The sequence below is a fragment of the Mus caroli genome, chromosome 6, assembly GCF_900094665.2.
Source record: "Mus caroli chromosome 6, CAROLI_EIJ_v1.1, whole genome shotgun sequence".
Lineage (NCBI taxonomy): Eukaryota > Metazoa > Chordata > Mammalia > Rodentia > Muridae > Mus > Mus caroli.
The window spans coordinates 121,676,776-121,695,531 of record NC_034575.1 but is presented as its reverse complement, the minus strand read 5'-3'; the positions used below and the strand labels follow the sequence as shown (position 1 = coordinate 121,695,531).

General features: G+C 43.8%; 1 protein-coding gene across 1 annotated transcript in view; it reads right to left on the bottom strand.

The window, feature by feature from the left end:
* Window positions 1-18,756, bottom strand: part of Ano2 (anoctamin 2) — a 322,617-nt gene that overhangs the window by 47,516 nt on the left and 256,345 nt on the right. The window contains exons 16-18 of the mRNA XM_021164190.2: window positions 9,398-9,509; window positions 6,877-6,934; window positions 6,627-6,727 (exon numbers count right to left, since the gene is read on the bottom strand). Coding sequence (XP_021019849.1) covers window positions 6,627-6,727; window positions 6,877-6,934; window positions 9,398-9,509 — 271 coding nt within the window. The remainder of the gene's footprint in view (window positions 1-6,626; window positions 6,728-6,876; window positions 6,935-9,397; window positions 9,510-18,756) is intronic.

Sequence of the window (18,756 nt, the reverse complement as noted above, 5' to 3'; positions counted from 1 at the left end):
GAAAGAAAGAAAGAAAGAAAGAAAGAAAGAAAGAAAGAAAGAAAGAAAGAAAGAAAGAAAGAAAAGTGGAGAGTTTATAAATTCTATTATGCTTATGTATGACAGTTACTTGGGAATATGACCTAGCACTTCAGCAAGAATATCGTTGAGAGAAAATTCGCTGTGGAAGTACTCATTCTCTATTCTTTCCATCCCCAGCTATGGCCAGGGGAGGCTCTAACATGTGGAAGCACTGGCACTTTTTAGGGACGNACCTATGACCCCAACACCTGGAGACTGAGGCAAGAGTGTGAAAAGTCCAGGCTAGCCTGGGTTGTACAGTGAGACTCTGTGTCTAAGGAAGGAAAGAAAGGAGGAAGGACAGAGGAGGGAGGGAAGGGAGGAAGGATGGAAAGATAGAAGGAAAAAAGGAATATGGGGATGGAATAAAGGAGAGGAGGGAAAGGGAGAGAAGGATAAGAGATCAAGGAAAGCAGAGTACAGTGTTATGTNAGACACACATCCCAGATCAGCAAAAACAAGGCAGGGGGAGAAACTGGCATTTCTCTTTTTACACACACACAAAAGAACACACACATACACTCACTCTTGCTCTCTCTCTCTCTCTCTCTCTCTCTCTCTCCATCTATCCAGACAATAAAAGGCCCTTTTGCTTCAGTATACATAGAAATTCAAAATGCAATTGTGTCAGAGTTGGGATGGGTGTGCTATTTCAGGGGTACAACACCATTTGATCCAAACTCTGTTTTGCACAGGCACCTGTTGGAAAGGTGCGACAATCTCAGGTGAGGGAAACCCCAACACAGACACAGCAGATAAACAGCAAAGGCTGAGTCACGCTGTGACACCATGTATGAAGCTTTTATGGAAACAATTGTTTGTGAGTGTCACTCTAGGCAGTGATGCACAAGACCACCTGGCTTCTCACTAAAAGCATCTGTCAGGACCATGTCAGGATCTGAGGGCAGACCGCACAAGCAGAATTTGTCTATTGTTGAGGTCGGCTTCCTCACTCTGCCTTGGTTCTTCTGTTTGAAGCATTTTGCTAAACTCTGGGGTTTCTGAGCCAGGCCTGGCGAGGGAGGTGGGGGTAGAGACTGCCTGGTAAAGNNATCTGGACAGAGAGTAAAACTTCCTTTGTGGCATCCAAGGCATCTGATCTGTGTGCACAGGTAGACTTCATGGGATGCCTTTAGATGATCTCTAACTTGGCTTTGGGAAGAGCCCAACACCTCCTTTTTTTGTTTTCATTCAGTCTCTGATTATTTCCTGTCAAGGAGGAAAGCCCACACTGCTGCTAGGATGCTGTGACTGACTTTAGGATGCTGTGGCTGACTCTAGGATGCTGTGGCTGACTCTAGGATGCTGTGGCTGATTCTAGTATGCTGTGGCTGACTCTAAGATGCTGTGGATGTATCTAGGATGCTGTGGATGACTCTAGGATGCTGTGGACAACTCTCCAGTGCTTACAGTGCTTTCTTAACAATGAGAATACAGATCCTGGGCTGAGAGGTGTGGCTAAGAAGTAATGCCACTGACTGGCTAATCATGGCTCAGGTTTTGGCTGTCTCATAACATTGTTAGCATTGGTAATTCACTCCTAGGTGTTCATTGTCCATCTTTGAGAATATTAGAGACTAAGATTAAGAGTATAGTCTTAGGAATAACCAATATGGAAATGACTGCATGAGTAAACATGGGAAGAAACTTCAAAGTTCATCATGAGTAAGCAAGGATTGGAAGAAAACATGTTTCCATTCAATGAGTGTGTTGTTGNTTTCTGCAATGCATGCACATATAGTCTAGTGAGAATGCTTAAGCTCTGCAGAAAGAAGTTATTATAGTCACCTCTCTTACCCACTAATAAAGGCCAATATTTCTTTAATGTGAGAATGTTAGAAAATTGATATTAGGGGCTGGAGAGACGGCTCAGAGGTAAAGAGCACTGACTGCTCTTCCGAAGGGCCTGAGTTTAAATCCCAGAAACCACATCGTGGNTCACAACCATCTGTAATGAAATCTTGACAGCCTCTTCTGGTGTGTGTGAAGACAGCTACAGTGTACCTAGATATAATAATAAATATATCTTTTTTTAGAAAAGAGAAAGAAAATTCATATTAGAAGCAGATGCTAAGCTAGAGAGACAATCACTCATTATTCTATTGCTACTATGGGGTTTCTCAATTATTCTTATTTAGCACGATCACTGACTTAATTCCCCAACTTGCTTCTGTTTTCCAGAGTTAAATCTGGCTTGTCAGATTTACTTACTTAATTCCTATGGGCAAATTTGGACATTGGCTCTAGAGTACGGAACAGATGACCTGTGAACCAAAAGCCCACAGGCCAAAAATAGAGAAGAAAGGCAGTGTTTCTGAGCAGAGTGCTGTTGGTGATAATTGTGAACTTGCTAAAAAAATCATGGAAGTACATGACACTTCCTAAAGTGGCTCTTCCTTCTGATGTCCATATTTTCTATGTAGATGAGCATTTATCCCAAGCTATTTTCATTCCACACAATAAGCATACAACCTCGAAAGGAATCCAGATCGGTTGGCCTTTGTACTTCTGTTCCACAGAAGGGACTGAATATCATCAGGTATAGCCTTTAATTCATATGACTCTTCCTTCCTTTGTCATTTTTCTTTTGACTAGAAAAGATTCCTTTTAAATTTGCTTATTTCCTATCTCCCAGCTATGCCCGACATTAGGACACTGCCAGGTATTTGGTTTCTGATTTTGGTCTTATCAAGTATGATCTTGAGTGGTTAAGTATAGCACTCATTCATTATAAACATAATGATTTCATTTGACCAAGCTCAAAACACAACCTGCAGGATGACCAAGAACTTTGGGCATGGTGACCAAATCTCTGATCCACAAGCTAGAAATTCCCTACATCTCCATGCCATGTGGCCACACATCTCCTCTATCAGACTGGAAACTAAAATGAGAGNGCTGTGATGTAGCTCAATGGGCATGTGCCCAGCATCCATGGAACCCTGAGTTCAGACCTTGGCCGCTAGCTAAAATGAAGAAGCATGGTTTGAAGCAGAGTGACTTCCATGAGGAATATGCAGAGACAAGCTTCATTCAGCGNGAAGTAGTTCACNGGGTCTGAGACTTGCAAGGTAGCTACCTCATAGATGACTATAAAGACACCACTTTCATCCAGAGACATAGGCAGTAAGACTTAGAGTAAGATCGCTGCATGTAACTTTGTTAATTATTATGCAGTTGCCATTGATTAAAGTGCAGCATACTTTCAAACACATATGCAATAAACATAAACAAGAAAATTCATTTTTAAAGGCTAGCCAGCATGTGTGTTTTTCATCTGTCAGGAAGCTGATGGAGCTGATGGACAGAGAACATGCCAACACATTGTCACACATATGCCTGAGCTATTGTCTCTCTTAACTTCTTAAAAGTTTATGAATTCAGAAATAATGTGCTATGTGGTAGATAAGATGTTCAGAAATGCAAACATGGGCATTATGTGGCTATAAGTTGTCTACAGTTCCAACCAGAAGAGAACAGCAATGCCCTACAAAAACAGGTGTCTTCTCCAGATGTTTGATGCACATGAAGACTTTCCTTGGCAGCTTTGCTAGAGAACTTAGTTGCATAGCTTCAAAAGAACCAGATGTGGCTTCAACATCATCTGTCTGTACTCTGGATGTTGGTCCATAACAAATGCTGTCTTTAAGATGTTGTGTGCCTACAGAACAAAATACATCTGTTTCTCTATCTTTAATTTGACTATCACTGAATGACTGCTAGTCAGAAAATAGGGATAGAATGAATCTTCAGGATCTGATTTTCTCAAGGTTACCAGTCTTACTGATAATTAGTAGCTTATTTAGGTAGGATGGGACATTCAGACACTGATATTCCCACCAATCCTCCTTTAAGAAAAAGCACATAAAAAAAAACACACATTAGGTTATCCCAGTATGTAAGCAGAAAAATATTTTTAAGTGTTCTACCTAATGAATGGAGTGTAATGGTTGTCTTAGTTAGAGTTTCTATTGTTGCAAAAGAATGCCATGACCAAAAAGCAAGTTGGGAGGAAAGGGCTTATCCAGCTTACACTTGTACAGCACTGTTCATTGTCAAAGGAAGTCAGGACAGAAACTCAAACATGATAGAAATCTGGAGGCAGGAATTGATGCAGAGATCACNGAGGGATGTTATTTACTGACTTGCTCATCATGGCTTGCTCAGCCTGCTTTCTTATAGAACTCAGGACCACCAGCCTAGATGTGGTCCTACCTACAAGGGAACCCTTCCTTCCTTCCTTCCTTCCTTCCTTCCTTCCTTCCTTCCTTCCTTCCTTCCTTCCTTCCTTCCTAAAGATTTTTTTTTTAATCTGTGAAATTTATACACACAAGTGCTCTATTTTCATGTGTGCTTGCCTGACAGGAGTGGGCATCAGATCCCATTACAGATGGCTGTGAGTCACTATGTGGTTGATGGGAATTGAACTCCTGACTTCTGNAAGAGTAGTTAGTACCCTTGACTGCTGAGACATCTCTCTAGCCCAACCTGAGGACTTTTTATAGAGTGACAGATACCCTAATTTCATGGAAGCAGATGGCTTTGATGTGACATTTTCTTGGAGAAAGAGGTTGGCCTGTATCTTTTTTCTACTAAGCCTATTCAATCCAATGAACCCAGAACTGAGTACCAGTCACACTTTTGAAAAAATGGTCTAGCTCTTGCCATTGGCATCTCTCTTCATGTCTCAAAGCCTTGACTTGCCATCTTGGAGACTCTGGGTCAGCTATGAGGTGATTGAGGCCACAGTGAATGTGCCTGGGAAGTATCTGAAGAAAAGAGGTCCCTTAAAAACGATGACAGATNGCCTTCTAAGAGGCAGTGGTGATCCAGGCACACACGGAAGAAATCCTGCTGTGTTGAAGCTTGGCACTCAGACTCTTCTCGTTCAAATTTCTGGTGACATTTGTATTATACAGAGAGCACTCAGTTATATGAAGATTTTTTAAAAACCCAAATTTAAGCTCTAAGAAGATGAGAACCATTTCAATATGTTTCCTATCCAAAGCTAAGACATGGGAGCCAAGAAGTGGCACCAGGGGCATTCCCTTAAGTCTTGTGAAGTGTGGATAAAGTCATTCCTGGCCATGACACACAGGATCTGATTCTCCAAATCTTAAAGAATATTCCAGGGGCCACTTTATATTTAAATGGATTCCTTTGCTGCATAAACTAGCCAGAAGGAGTTCCAAGGGCTGCAATTAAGAATCTTGGGCAGTAAATATGCAAATTCAGTCGGAAAGAAAGAGATTAACCAGCTTTTCTTTCCTGGAAGATTTCTTGGAGGCATAATGTGTATGATGAAATTCCAGTGGGGAGACAGACTCACAGGATCTTGAANTGCCCCTGTGAGGACTGTAGCTGTGAGGACTGTGAGGAGCAAGGTGTCTGACAAGAGAATGGATAATCTTGTAAGTGTTCAAGAGATCTAGCCCAGTTATTAGACTTATCCCCGCCACCTCTGGTACTCCTTAGCTCTGTGACACGGGGCCAGCTAAAAATAGCCCCAAAGTGGATTCCTCTTTTTAAAAAATCACAAACAACTAAAAAAAGAGGTAAAAGCTCAGCTNATAAAGCATGAACACCAGAGTTCAAATCCCAGATCTGACATCCAAAGCAAGTTGAGTAGCTTCTAATAACAGCACTTGGGGAAGAAGACACAGGCAGATTCCTAGCACTTGCCAGCAAGTCATTCTTGCCTGTTTGGGAAGTTCCAGACCAGTGAGAGACCCTGTCTCAAAAAATCAAAGTGGAGAGAAAGATTTCCCCTGGCCTCCAGATACACTCCCATACTGGTATACCTTCACATGCACCCACATATATGTATATCCCACATGCATTCACACACATGTACAACTGCATATACAAACACACAACATACATACATATACACACATATATACATATATGTCACAAATACATACATACATACATACATACATACTTACACACAGATATACATACATACATACAATACAAAACAAAGGGAAAAAACCCAAAGGGCTAGAAGGGAAAGACAGAAGATATAATATGTTTTTGGATGCCTAATTTGATTAATTTTTTCCTTGCTTGCTTGTTTTGCTTTGTTCCCATTTTGGTAGCTGCTGGTAAGAATTCAGTTTCATGACCATTTCAATCTATAAAATGTGCATAAAGCCTGGGGTTTTGCCAGGTATCCATGCCTCACCTCCTAAGACCCTGCATTCCACATTCAGTTGTCAGAGTTTATTAAAGGACTGCATCAGACTCTCTGACTCATCTTCCCACCCTAGCTGTTCCTCCCTACTTACCTAATGGGAGAACAAACACATCAAAAAGTGTATGCACTCTGGGGTCCAAGTTATCCCTTAGTTCTGCCCTTTATTTTTATGTATATTGCAGCAAGTGGTAGATCTTTCTGAGCTACAACATCTCAGCCCAGATGGGGAAATAAGTAAGTAGAAGACAGTTGCTGGCCATAGGAAGGGGAGTGGACAGTGGCATCACATGGAAAGGGGCGGGGCTGTGAAGACTGTGCTGAGAACCTGGCCTGTCCAGAAGAGACAGAGAAACTGATCATCACTTACGGGACTCCAATCTCAAAGATATTGTTCTGGATCAGCTGCTTGCCCAGCATGATGATGCTGAGTTGGATGCACAGCTCCATGAGACAGCCTCCCGGAGCACACTGCAGAGGGAGAGGAGAGACAGGAGCAGTCAGACCCCACAGAANACTCTGGAGAAATGACTACGACTGTGATGAGAAAAGAAAGGGGACTGGGGTGAGGGAGACCTACTAACTGCTAGCCAAGCATCAACACCAGGGACTGTACTTGCCTCTTCCATGCGGTAACCGTCGAACACGTAGACATAGCTTCCAGGTCTGCCCACAAACCTGAAAGAAAAATGTACATGAAGAGTCAGAGGAAGCAGGGCCACTGGGGCATTAACCCCACACTCCATGTGAAACAGCTGTCACTCAGTCCTCATGGAATGAACTGGCTAGGGAGGTCCCAAGTCACACAAGTACAGTTCACACCCATTATCCGAATTATTATCAATGTCTATAATATTTATGGTTCAGTTCTTTAGCAGCCGCATATCTGGGCATAGGGAANGAGCTGAAAAAAGGGATGAAGCTGAGTGTGGTGAGGGGCTGGGATGCTGATGAGTGAGTGAGTGTGTGTGTGTGTGACTTCCGGGTGCCTTTTTCCCTCTACTGGTGTCAAGGACTGCATCTGGATTGCAGCTCTTTCTTTGGTAAGGATTTATGACTTGCCAGGAAACTGAGGGTAAGTCTGACCAATGGTGTAGGCACCCTTCCTTCAGAAAAAGAGCCATCTTGCCTTTTTACTGCAAATGGTCTAAGAAGGGACTCAGCCTGCTCCACTCCTCTTCTGAATTGAATGTATTTTATTGAGGGACAAAGAGAGAGGGAAGGTGGCAGAAGGTGAGGAAAAAGCCAATCACAGAGCCAGGCAGGTGATCACAAGGTCCCACTTCCTTGAAATGTGCACAGCTGGTCCATTATCTATGCATCCATTCAAGTTCAATCAATTTCTACTCATCCATTCAATACCACTGAGATCTTTTTCTGTGAAGTCTTCTTGTTTTGCTGATGATNACAGAGCCTTTTCTTCCTCCTCCCTCCCCTTCTCCTCCTTTCCCTTCTTTCTTCTCCATGCAAGGTTTTGAACCTAGAGCTTTGCATGTGCAAGGTAGGTCCTGTAGTGACGCATGTCATGCCCAGCCCACCCATCCTTTTCCTATATCTCTTACTGTGTCATTAATCACAGATTAGAGTAGCACTGTTGCCAAGACTACCCTGTCCAGTGTATCACAAATCCAAGCATCAGAACATTTTGTCTGCAATGCCTTGTGTATGCAATTTGCCTTGGCTATGAAATCTAGATAGAAATACCAGGAAGGTATATATTCATTAATTTGTGCAGTATCTTTGCTTCTATAATGTCATAAGAGCTAAAAGCAGAGGTCTTTGAAGGGGTTCATGTTTTGGGGTTACAAACACATCTTTAAAAAATTCACGTGTGAATCATGAACATTCTTTGTGGTACTGCATAAGCCTTTAGTCCTAAGGAAGCAACTTGATAATGGTTGCTTCCAGTCTGATAGGAAATTTCCTTGGTAGCCAACTGGCCTGATCTGTCACATGTACACACACACACACACACACACACACACACACACACACACACACACACAAGTTTTTAGAAGAAGTTTTACATCCAAATCTATTTTATAATAAAGAATTTTAACTGAGTGTATGTGGCGGCACTTGTGATCCTAGTACTTGGGAGGCAGAGGCCAGCAGATCATAAACTGAAGTTAAGCCTGAGCTATATAACAAGCTTGAGGATAGCANAGATTTCATGGTGATGCTCTGTTTCAAGAAAACAAATCAATGTCAAACTGAAAGGGCCTCCCAACCCTATTCCCTTCTCATTCGTAGAATTTCCATAGTGATAGGGACATCTTTGTTATTTTTGTGGGCTCTGGGAACTATTGCCTTCATATATACTAGTGAGATTATGCAGAAGGAGGACAGGAGATGCCAGGACTCTGAGCCATTGGACAGTATTCTGTTGACTTCAGTGGGGGGAGGAGACAGGAGTCTGAGCTTAATCTCAGGATTTAATAAAATATGCCTAAGGAAAGAGGTTGTGGGTGAGCTTGGTTGAAGCACATGGATGTTCCAGGAGGGTAAGGAGTCCCTAGCACATGGGAGCTTCAGTATCAGGGCCCTCTGGGACATCATCTGTGAGCCACTCCTGTTTGCTGTTTTTGATTCCTCCTCCTTTAAACCACAATAAGACTGTGAGCATGAGTATTTCGCATTTGCAAATTCTGTGAGTTATTCTAGGGAATTATAGAATTAGAGGAGGCAGTGGGAATTCTGGAATTCATAGCCAGAGGGTTGGACCAGCAAATGTCCTGAGTGGCCCAGAGCATCTGGCTGGGGTAGGAAGTGAGAGCAGTCTTGTGACTCCCATCTGTGAAGCCTGTATCAAATCCACATAGTCAGCACCAAACTGTACCATGCAATCGTGGGGCCTCTGGCCAGACACATAGTCCTCTTCTGCTTCATTGTCAAGGGCACTAACTCTTCTAAGATTCTCCCTTCATGGTCTTGCTCAAAGTCTCGTGTAGTTGCCATTGATATTTTATTCTAACGATGAAAATCCATGTCTTCAAGGGTAACCAGGTGGGAAAGAGTTCATCCCAGCCGAGGAAAAAAAAGAGGATGCGGGTGGGAACTAACAATGGGGACAGAGTGACCCTACTTGTCCTAGTAGTAGTGAATTGTGTCGATTGCTACAGGNGCTACTGTTATACTCACCTCCCCTTGAAAAAGGCCACATAGAAGATGGGGGAGTAGGCATTGACAAACTTGAGCAAGAAAGCTTTGAGGATCAACCGTTCTTCAAAAGTCTGTTCTGTTTTCGGAACCTCTGCAAGGAAAGAGCAAAGCCGACTAGAATGAAATGAGAAGGGCTTTTCTTTTCCTTTGTTTTTAAGCGTGTGTGTGTGTGTGTGTGTGTGTGTATGTGTGTGTGTGCACATGTGCGCATCTGTGAATACACATACATTCAGAGAGCATTACGTCTCTTGGAGCTGCAGGTACAAGAGTTTGTAAACCATGTGATATAGGTGCTGGAAACCAAACTCCAGTTGTCTGCAAGAACATGTGCTCTTAATAGGTGAGTCAAGCCATCTCTCCAGCCCAGAGGTAAGAGTTTTGACCTTGGCATGAGTCACTGCCTCTCATGTTACAACTCTGGAGCAGAAATCAAGTGGCCTGTAGCATATGAGAACTGGATGGATTCATATGGGAGATGCCGAACAGTTTGCTAGGTAATCTGAGGTTACATAAGATCTTCCCCCTGCTCTTCCTACTGCTGTTCCTGACCTCCTAATCAGTGCAATCATTCTGTGTCCACAGAGAGGAGCTTGAGCAGGGAGAGCCTCTGGCCCCCACACTTTCTTGGTCCAGGGGAAGTTAGCCAGCCTTCATGTATATAATTTCCATAAAATTGTACTAAAACAAAACTGATAGGGCATCTGAANTGTTTTCTTTATCTTCTCCTCCAATTTTACCACCAAGGCATTTATCTGTAAGTCTTGGGAGAGGCTGAGAGGCCTCCTGATTGTCCACTCAAATGATGAAAGGCTACTAGAAAAGGTATAGAGAGAAACATGGCTGAGCCCATGCCTCAAACCCATATGTCACAGCCTCAGTGTATTCAGTCATGTCCCAGCAGAGAAATTGGTCAATATCTTCAGCAGGGCTGGGAAGATTGGGCCAAAAGCTCTCTGGTTCCCTCAGAACGTTAAGAATGCTGAAAGACTCAGGTGAGTAGAGTGTGGCATGCTTTGATGGAGATCCCATAGACTGCGGCAGATGAATGACTTGGTGACAAAGGGAACAGGGTATTGTTAATCCATGTGTACTATTGAATAAAATATCACCAACTAGATAGATTATAAAACACCGGAAGCTTATTTCAGAAAATTCTGGAAACTGGAAAGATGAGATCAAGGCCAACTCAGTCCCCATCCATGACCGTCTCCTCGTCTGTGAGTCCCTGCATTCTTCAACACTCAGGCTCGATCTTCTCCCAGAAGGGCCTGCTCCACAGAAGGCACCGCATGGTTTTGCCCCACTGTGGTGAGAAGTAGTCAGCTCCTGGGGCCTCTTTTCTAAATTCACTTATTAAGCCACTGCTTCATGACCTAAGTCACCTCTTCCCAAATGTCCCACCTCATAACAGTGTTACCTCATTGATTTAGGATTTGTTGCTGGATCGTTTTATGTCAACTTAATACAGGACAAATTCATCTAAGAGGAAGGAATCTCCATTAAGCAAATGTTTCGCTAAGATCAAGTTGTAGGGCAGTCTATAAGGAATTTTCTCAACTAGTAATTGACTAGGAAGGGCCTAGCCCATGTGGGTGGTACCATCCCTGGGCTGGTGGTCCTGGGTTCTATAAGAAGCCAGAATGAGCAAGACACAATGAACAAGCCAGTAAGCAGCCATCCTCTGTGGCCTCTGCATCAGCTCCTGCCTCCAGGTACCTGCCCTGCTTGAGTTCCTGTTCTTACTTCCTTTGCTGATGAACAATGATATGGAAATGTAATCCAAATAAGCCCTTTCCTCCACAACTTATTTTTGGTCATGGTGTCTTATCACAGCAATAGAAGCCCTAAGATAGGATTTCTGCAGATAAATTTGAGGGGTTAGGGCACAAATATTAGAATCATAACACATGGCCATACTCGTAAGGGTCAGGACTAACTTTGCATCATGTAGAAATGTAAGTATAAAAGTGGGCTGAGCCCGGGGAATAGTGCCAGGTCCACACACAGGATGCATCCCATTTGCATATGTACACCCTGCAAAGGAAAGCTGAACTAAGATCTGCTCTCCCCTCCGGCCTGCCTTTCCNTGACCTCTCTGCTCATGTACATCTCCTTGCATTCTTTAACATTCGAGCTAAATCTCCTCCCAGAAANTTTTCCAGATGTCTCCAGTTGGCACCCTTTTTTCTATTTTNTTATATGAACTTAATATCTTCCTATATTAACTACCCATATTTATACCTTTTCAAAACTATTGTTGATGCCAAGATGTACTTGCTGACAGGAGCCTAGTATAGCTGTCCCCAAGAGGCTCTGCCAGAGCCTGACCAATACAGATGCGAGTGCACACAGCCAACCAAGCCAACACAGCCATGGGAACTGCAATGGAGGAGTTAGGGGAAGAACTAAAGGAGCTGAAGGGATTTGCAACCCCTTAGGGAGAACAACAATATTAACCAACCAGAACCCCCCAAAGCTCCCAGGGACTACTCCACCAACCAAAGAGTACACATGGAGGAACCCATGGCTCCAGCTTCCTAGGTAGCAGAGGATGGACTTATCTGGCATCAATGGGAGGGGAGTTCCTTGGTCCTGGGAAGGCTCGATGCTCCAGCTTAGGTATGAACCCAACCTGTTCATACTGAATGGGCTGTTATGGGGTGGGCCTAGTTGGAAGAAGTCACTGGAGGGATGTCTTTGAAGGATGCCCCACTCAGGCCCCCTCTTGTCTATCAGTCTCTGTCCTGGCTGAGTTTGGATCCTCAGCACCCGTGCCAAAAAGCTGAGTTTTGTGCCACGATTCCATAACCCTAGTGCAGACAAGTGAATTGGAGGAGGTTGCTGGCAAGCCAGTCTNGCAAATCAGAGAGCTGCAGAGTCAGTGAGAGCTTATCTCAAAATACAGGGTGGGAAATAATCGAGAAATATATCTGACATCCACAACCTCTGTCCCCCATACCATGCTTACATATGTATACCTACTTTTACACACACACACACACAGAGAGAGAGAAAGACAGAGAGACAGAGAGACAGAGAGACAGAGAGACAAAGAGACAGAGACAGAGAGACAGAGACAAAGAGTCAGAGACAGAGGTCGGGAAGGAGAAGCTTAGATTTGCACTCAGGCTGATGTGCCAGATAAGGAAGTCCTGCTTGAAGTTGGGCATAGAGAAATATATAAAGACTGTCTGCAGTGTCTGGTTGTATCCAGCGTTCAAATGGAAAGAGACTGAGGTAAGGCACAAATAGCGGTGGGGAAATGGGTGGAGAGAAGGGGGGAAGAGAAGGGGGCAGGAAGAGGAGAAACATGGAGGGGAGAAAGGAGAGAAAGGGCAAGGAGGGGAAGAAAAGGAAGAAAACATCTTACAATTGATTTTTATCTTTAGAAAGGAAGGAAGGAATAAAGAGAGAGAGAGAGAGAGAGAGAGAGAGAGAGAGAGAGAGAGAGAGAACGAACTTGATCCTCTGCCCGGAGTGTCTGCCACATTCAATTCAAAAGTAACCTGCCCTCAACTCCTCTCTTTGAAATAGTTTTTGGGTAAGAAAATTAAAACAAATGTCACCTAAAAATAAGTAATGAGACCTGAGGGTCTGAGAATTTGGAATGCTTATCTTGTGACTCTGTGAGAGGAGGATTAGGATGAGGTAAGGGGCGACACGTGTCTTTCATTTCCTTTTATAATCCCCTTTGAACTGACTGTGCTCAGATCTCCCGGTCCCTACAGGAATTTCCTCTGTGTTCTCTGAGAAAAAAAATAAAAATAAAAAGAGGAATCTGGTGTTTTCGGATCTCTTGACTCCAACGAGGAATGAGTGGCTTTCTCCCTCCACAGTGACAAATCCCGGGCTTGGCGATTATTTATTGGTTTTATTTTTTAAAGCAGCCTGCGCTAGGCTTTTAGGGCTGTGCGCTACCATAAATAATGGGCATTTTCAATAAACAGTCCAAATCTACTTCATAGGCCACTAAATCACTTGGGCTTCCTGCCTCGGGAAGCCGTGCGGCCAAGGTGACATTTGAGTAAGACTTCTAGGTAGGCAGGGCCTCAGGAAAGAAAGCAGAGAAAGGGAGTGGGACCATGGGGCTGCGGGTGCTGGGTGGGGAGACAATGCTGAGGACTGTGGTTGGGCTTTTGGGTCTTTCAGAAGCCAGCACAGGGAGCTTCGCCTGCCTACTACAGAGACNGTGAGACTGCTATGTGCTGGAAATTATGAAACCCATTCTCAGGGTCCACATGGGTGGGAAAACGTGTAAGGGTGCCCACAGCTATCTGTGTGTCAGGCCACTGGGCACACTGAGACATCTACTGTGGTCTGAATTGGGCCTCAGGAGAAACAGTCCAAATAAAGTGCCTTTAGATCCTGTTGCAATGGGGCTTTTAAGGAGCATCCAATGTTGACAGGATGAGGAAGAAGGCTGGCCATGATCCCACCTGCCTGAGAGAGCCAAGTGCATTAGAGATTGTCTGAAGGTTTCACCTGTTCCCAACCCATGGAAGGCATTCCTCTAGGACTTCATCTAGAACTAGGAAGGGACACTCTGACAGCATTTCCATACGATGGATTTGCCTACCCACCCGCTTTTGTTAAGTGTCAAACCTCTGCTGCATTGTGTCACTAAAACACATGAGTGCTAATATCCCAGCTGCAAGCTGCCTTGGAAGATAATTAGTGTGAAAGCCTGAGTTAGTCCCAGGAGGCCAACTTAGGACTAAACATCCCCAGAGCTCCCTGCTGATCATATGGAAACATCAGTTCGCAAGAAGATGCCTGGCACACAATCTTGGGAAAGCTGCTTCTAGTAACGGGTCTCCCCAGGAGCCCGGCCAACAGAGCCATCAAGATGGCACCAAAGCAAACCAGGACCATGTCTCCCTATGCTTTAGCTGGGTCAGCCCTGGCACTGAGGGTCCAGAAGCCTTTCTCAACCTATTCCTGGGGTGCACAAGTCCCTTCCTGGAAGCCACCAGCTGGGCAATTAGGCGGCCATCAGATTGGCTAAGGGAGCTGGGAATGCCTCAAAGGGCATTCCCTTCTGCGTGAAGTTCAGGGAACTCTGACAGTGGCAGCCTCTCACCCAAGGTCCTGTGAAGGAGAATGTCATCCTCAAAATGTTCAGCCACCTCGAGAGTTCCACGGAGTGGTGGGACTTTCCTGTTAGGCCACCCGTTTTTACTATGGAAAGGAGAGGCTGCTGTCTAATCTATGTTGTATAATAGGTGATAACATATGTGATATAATACGTGGTAGAGCAAGGAGACTCAGAGCAAGGGATGTCACATCCCAGAAGCCCCCTTGCTTAATTGGATGTTGTGATGACTCCCACCCAGCCAGAACCGGGATTTGACTCATTTGGGTCAAAGGTCATGGTTTTAATAAAGATGTTATTGGCAATGAAGAGGCATGAAGGGAGCGTGATGTCACCAGACCAACCCTGAGTGGGCTGTAATTATGAAGGGGTAGAATTCTTCAGACATATAGGAGAACTAGACAACTGCAGAGAGCCACACCCCAGTTCGGAACTTCCTGCTGTCCTGGTCCTAAATATCAGATCTAGGGCAACTTGTATTCCAGGAAGTGCTTAATCATTGAGCCACAGCCTCAATGCTTCTTTTTCTTTCCTTTTCCTTTTTGTCTTGAAAGAATGTATCATTAAATTGTTCTTGAACTCATGATCCTCCTGCCTCAGCCTCCCAAATAGGATTACAGGGTTGTGCTTCCTGCACACCTTCTGCTCTGACAAGATGAAGGCAATGGCAGGAACCTGGGAAGGCTCCCCAGGCTGTATGTAGAGGGCGTTCTTGGGAAAGGGACTGCTCGTACAAAGAAGGTGGTTCATAGAATGACTATAGTAGAGGAAAGAGACTTCTAAAGAATCGAGGGTCAAACTCTATGGGGAGATATGACCCAAGCAAGGAGCAGAGACCTTACCACTCCTATGCTGTCAGCAAGGCTTGGCACACCTAGACAATGAAACTGCAAAGAGATGTAGTAGTCTCGAGCCATCTCAGTGCACACAGTGTGACAGTGCCAGCTGTAGCAACTCAGTCCACAGTTAATCCACAAGCTTCTGGAGAGACTGATGGTAAAGGCCTAGATCTGGTGGGGAATTTAAATGGAATTTTTAAAAAATGAGGCAAACTGAACTGAATCAACTTCTCAGAAAAAGAATTTAGTGTGTGTGTGTGTGTGTGTGTGTGTGTGTGTACAGATGCCTACATATATCAGAAGAGGGCATGGGATCCTCATAATATCAAGATATGAGAAATCTTACCACATACACCTATCCAGGCCATCTACCATGCCTTTCCCACCAGGATGGGCAGAAAATGAAGCCAGAGTAAGTCTTTCTTCTTCTAAATTGACTATCAGATATTTTTGTCCCTGGAAGATGCAGGAGTTATGGAATGTTGTGAGCATCTGACATGAGTGCCCAGAAGCAAACTTAGGTCCTCTGGAAGAGCAGCAAGTGGTTTTAACTGTGTGGAACCACCTCTTCAGACCCCTCTTTTGGTTAAAAATTGTGTGTGTGTACATGCATCCATATGCATGCATGTACAAGCCAGAGGAGAATGTCGGATGACTTCCTCTATCATGTTTTCCCANTTACTCCCTTGAGACAGGATTTCTTACTGAACTTGAAGCTTGTTGTTTCAGATAACATGATGTGACAGTTTCAGTGATAGTGGCCTTTAGAGGTNCATGGATTGAATTCTTAGTCACCTCACTAGGGAATGGAACAGTTTAGGAAGGATTAGGAGGTATGGTCTTGTTGGAGGAAATTTATCATTGAGCATAAGCTTTGAAGTTCTAAAAGTCTGCATCAGTCCTCGCCTCCCCCATCACCCTGATGCCTCCAGACTGGGATGTAAAGCTCTCAGCTATTGATCGGGCACCACGCCTGTCTTTTTTTTAACTATCCCACCATGATTGTCAGGACTAACCCTCTGAAACTGTAAGCAAGTCCCCAAATTGAATGTTTCCTTTGATTGGTTGCCTTAGTCATGGTGTTTCCTCCTAACAATGGAACAGTAACCGGGGACTTCTAGTATCCACTTGTTTCCATTTCCAAGTCTGGAATTACAGGCACATGTGCCACGTCTGTTTTTTGTTGTTTTGGGTTTTTGTTGTTGTTGTTGTTGTTGTTTTACATGGGTGTTAGGGGCTTGGATTCAGCTTCTCCTAATTGCACAGCAAGCACTTTTATCGACTGAGCATTTGTCAACTCTTACAGAACTTGAAAAGGCTTCTGGGACCAGCTAATTTAGATTATAACTGTATTTAAAAATATTTTTGTTTGTAAATTGTTATGGTTTGAGTTTGAAATGTCCCTTAAGGCTCCTGTGATTAAACACATGGCCTCAGCTGATAGTGGTGTTTGGAAATCTGTAGAACCTTCGGGATGAGCAGCATGGGTGATGGAGGCAAGTAGCCGGGGGCAGGTCTCTGAGAGCTATGGCCCCCACCTCCCTTCTGTTTCAGCATGCATTCGGATCTATCAAGATACACGGAATCTCACCACATACACCTACCCAGGCCATCCACCACGCCTTCCCCACTAGAATGGGCAGAAAATGGAAGCCAGAGTAAGCCTTTCTTCTTCTAAATTGACTATCAAATATCTTTGCCACTGCAAGATGTCTGCAATAAAATGCAGATCTCTAATATGATTAAGCCTAAGCCCTTTCAAGGTTTTCTCCATTTTTGACTATATGCCATTTATTCTTTGCACCTAATTAAACTAAAAAATAAAGCTTGGAAAAAATGGTCAACAAGGTTCTTTGTCTAGAAACAAGTAAAGTAAGTAAATAAGATGGGGAAATTCAGGTTGCCTATACCATTGGCACTGTTTTGAAGTTAGATATACATGTGCTCCCCATTTGTGGCGGTCCAGCTGGTGACACTGGATCTTTACAGTTGGTAAAAGCCATACTCGGAAGAAATTCTGCTGCTTTGGATGCTGTCCTTTTCCAGGATGAGGGATTTACAGTAAGGGAGGCAATGGGCTCATGGAAGGGAGAACAGAGAGAAGGGCCACCTTCCTTTATCTGGCAGTAAGTTTCTACTTTTCCCAAAGCAGGCTGTTTGTCTTCACCTCCAGGCTGCTTCTCCTTTCCCACTTCCACACTAAGACAATGGGGCTTGGGATCAACCCTACCCCAACAAACCAGCACGTGCTCCCAAATCTGTGGTACAAGAGAGGACTCTCTCCTGGCTGGTTCTGTACCCCTGCACCCAGACGGGGATCCCATCAGTAGCTGTTTCCAAATTTGTAGACCCGAATCCAGTGTCAGAAAATAGCCTGGGACTAACAGATGACAGAAAAGACATCACTGGTAAGAAAAANCCAGATTCCCCTTAAACTACTTGCTCCAGGGCTCCATCTCTTCCCAAGGAATCTAACACTCACCAATAAACCTCTCTTCACTTTCTCTTAGCTATTTCTCTGTCTTTTAATTGTTTAATTGGAGGGAGAAAAGAACCGTTAGTCAGCTATTATCATAGGATGGTGGGCAGTGAGTGCAAGTCGCAACTTCCCGTCAGTCACATAATCCTGAGGGGAACCAACTGACACTGTATCTGTATAGCGTGCTTTGTTTGATGTCCCTTACATGGGGGATATTAAATTCCCTTTCAACTCTTGGTATTTTCAACAACTAATGAGTTTATTGAGCTACAGGCCCACCATACATTAAGAGCATTTGTTTTACTATCATGCAAATCCTTACATCTGTAGTACAGGGTAAGNTCTGTGGCAGGTGGATGTGCACACATGCACATAGACAGATATACATAGGAAGTGCTTTGTCCATTCAGATTTCTAAACTTCTTCAGCAGTGCCATAAGTTAAGTCAAAGAAATGACCAATTAGAAACTGTAAAGACACTGTGAGAACTGTTGGGTAGCAACTTCCTTGAATTCCTTCTCAGGAAGTTCCTGAAACATACAAGCCCTTCCTAGAGGTTACACACACATATATACATATATATATATATATATGTATATATATATATATATACATATATATATATATGTATATATATATACATATATATATATATATACACACACACACACACACACACATGTGCACTCACACACATATACATATGCACATATTGTATTTATATGTGTCATACATAAAATATATGTGCATTAATAATTCCTGGAAAGAGAGCAGAAGAGACTTCTGGCATGCTGTGCAGGGAGCTCTAGGGCTATAGCTTCCATGAGTCATCAGCTATGTTTGGGTGGCCTTTGTGGTCATGTAAGTGCCTTTGGCTCACTCCTGTTCCTATAAGTAATTCCTCACCACATAACTTGTAAGCAGCTCC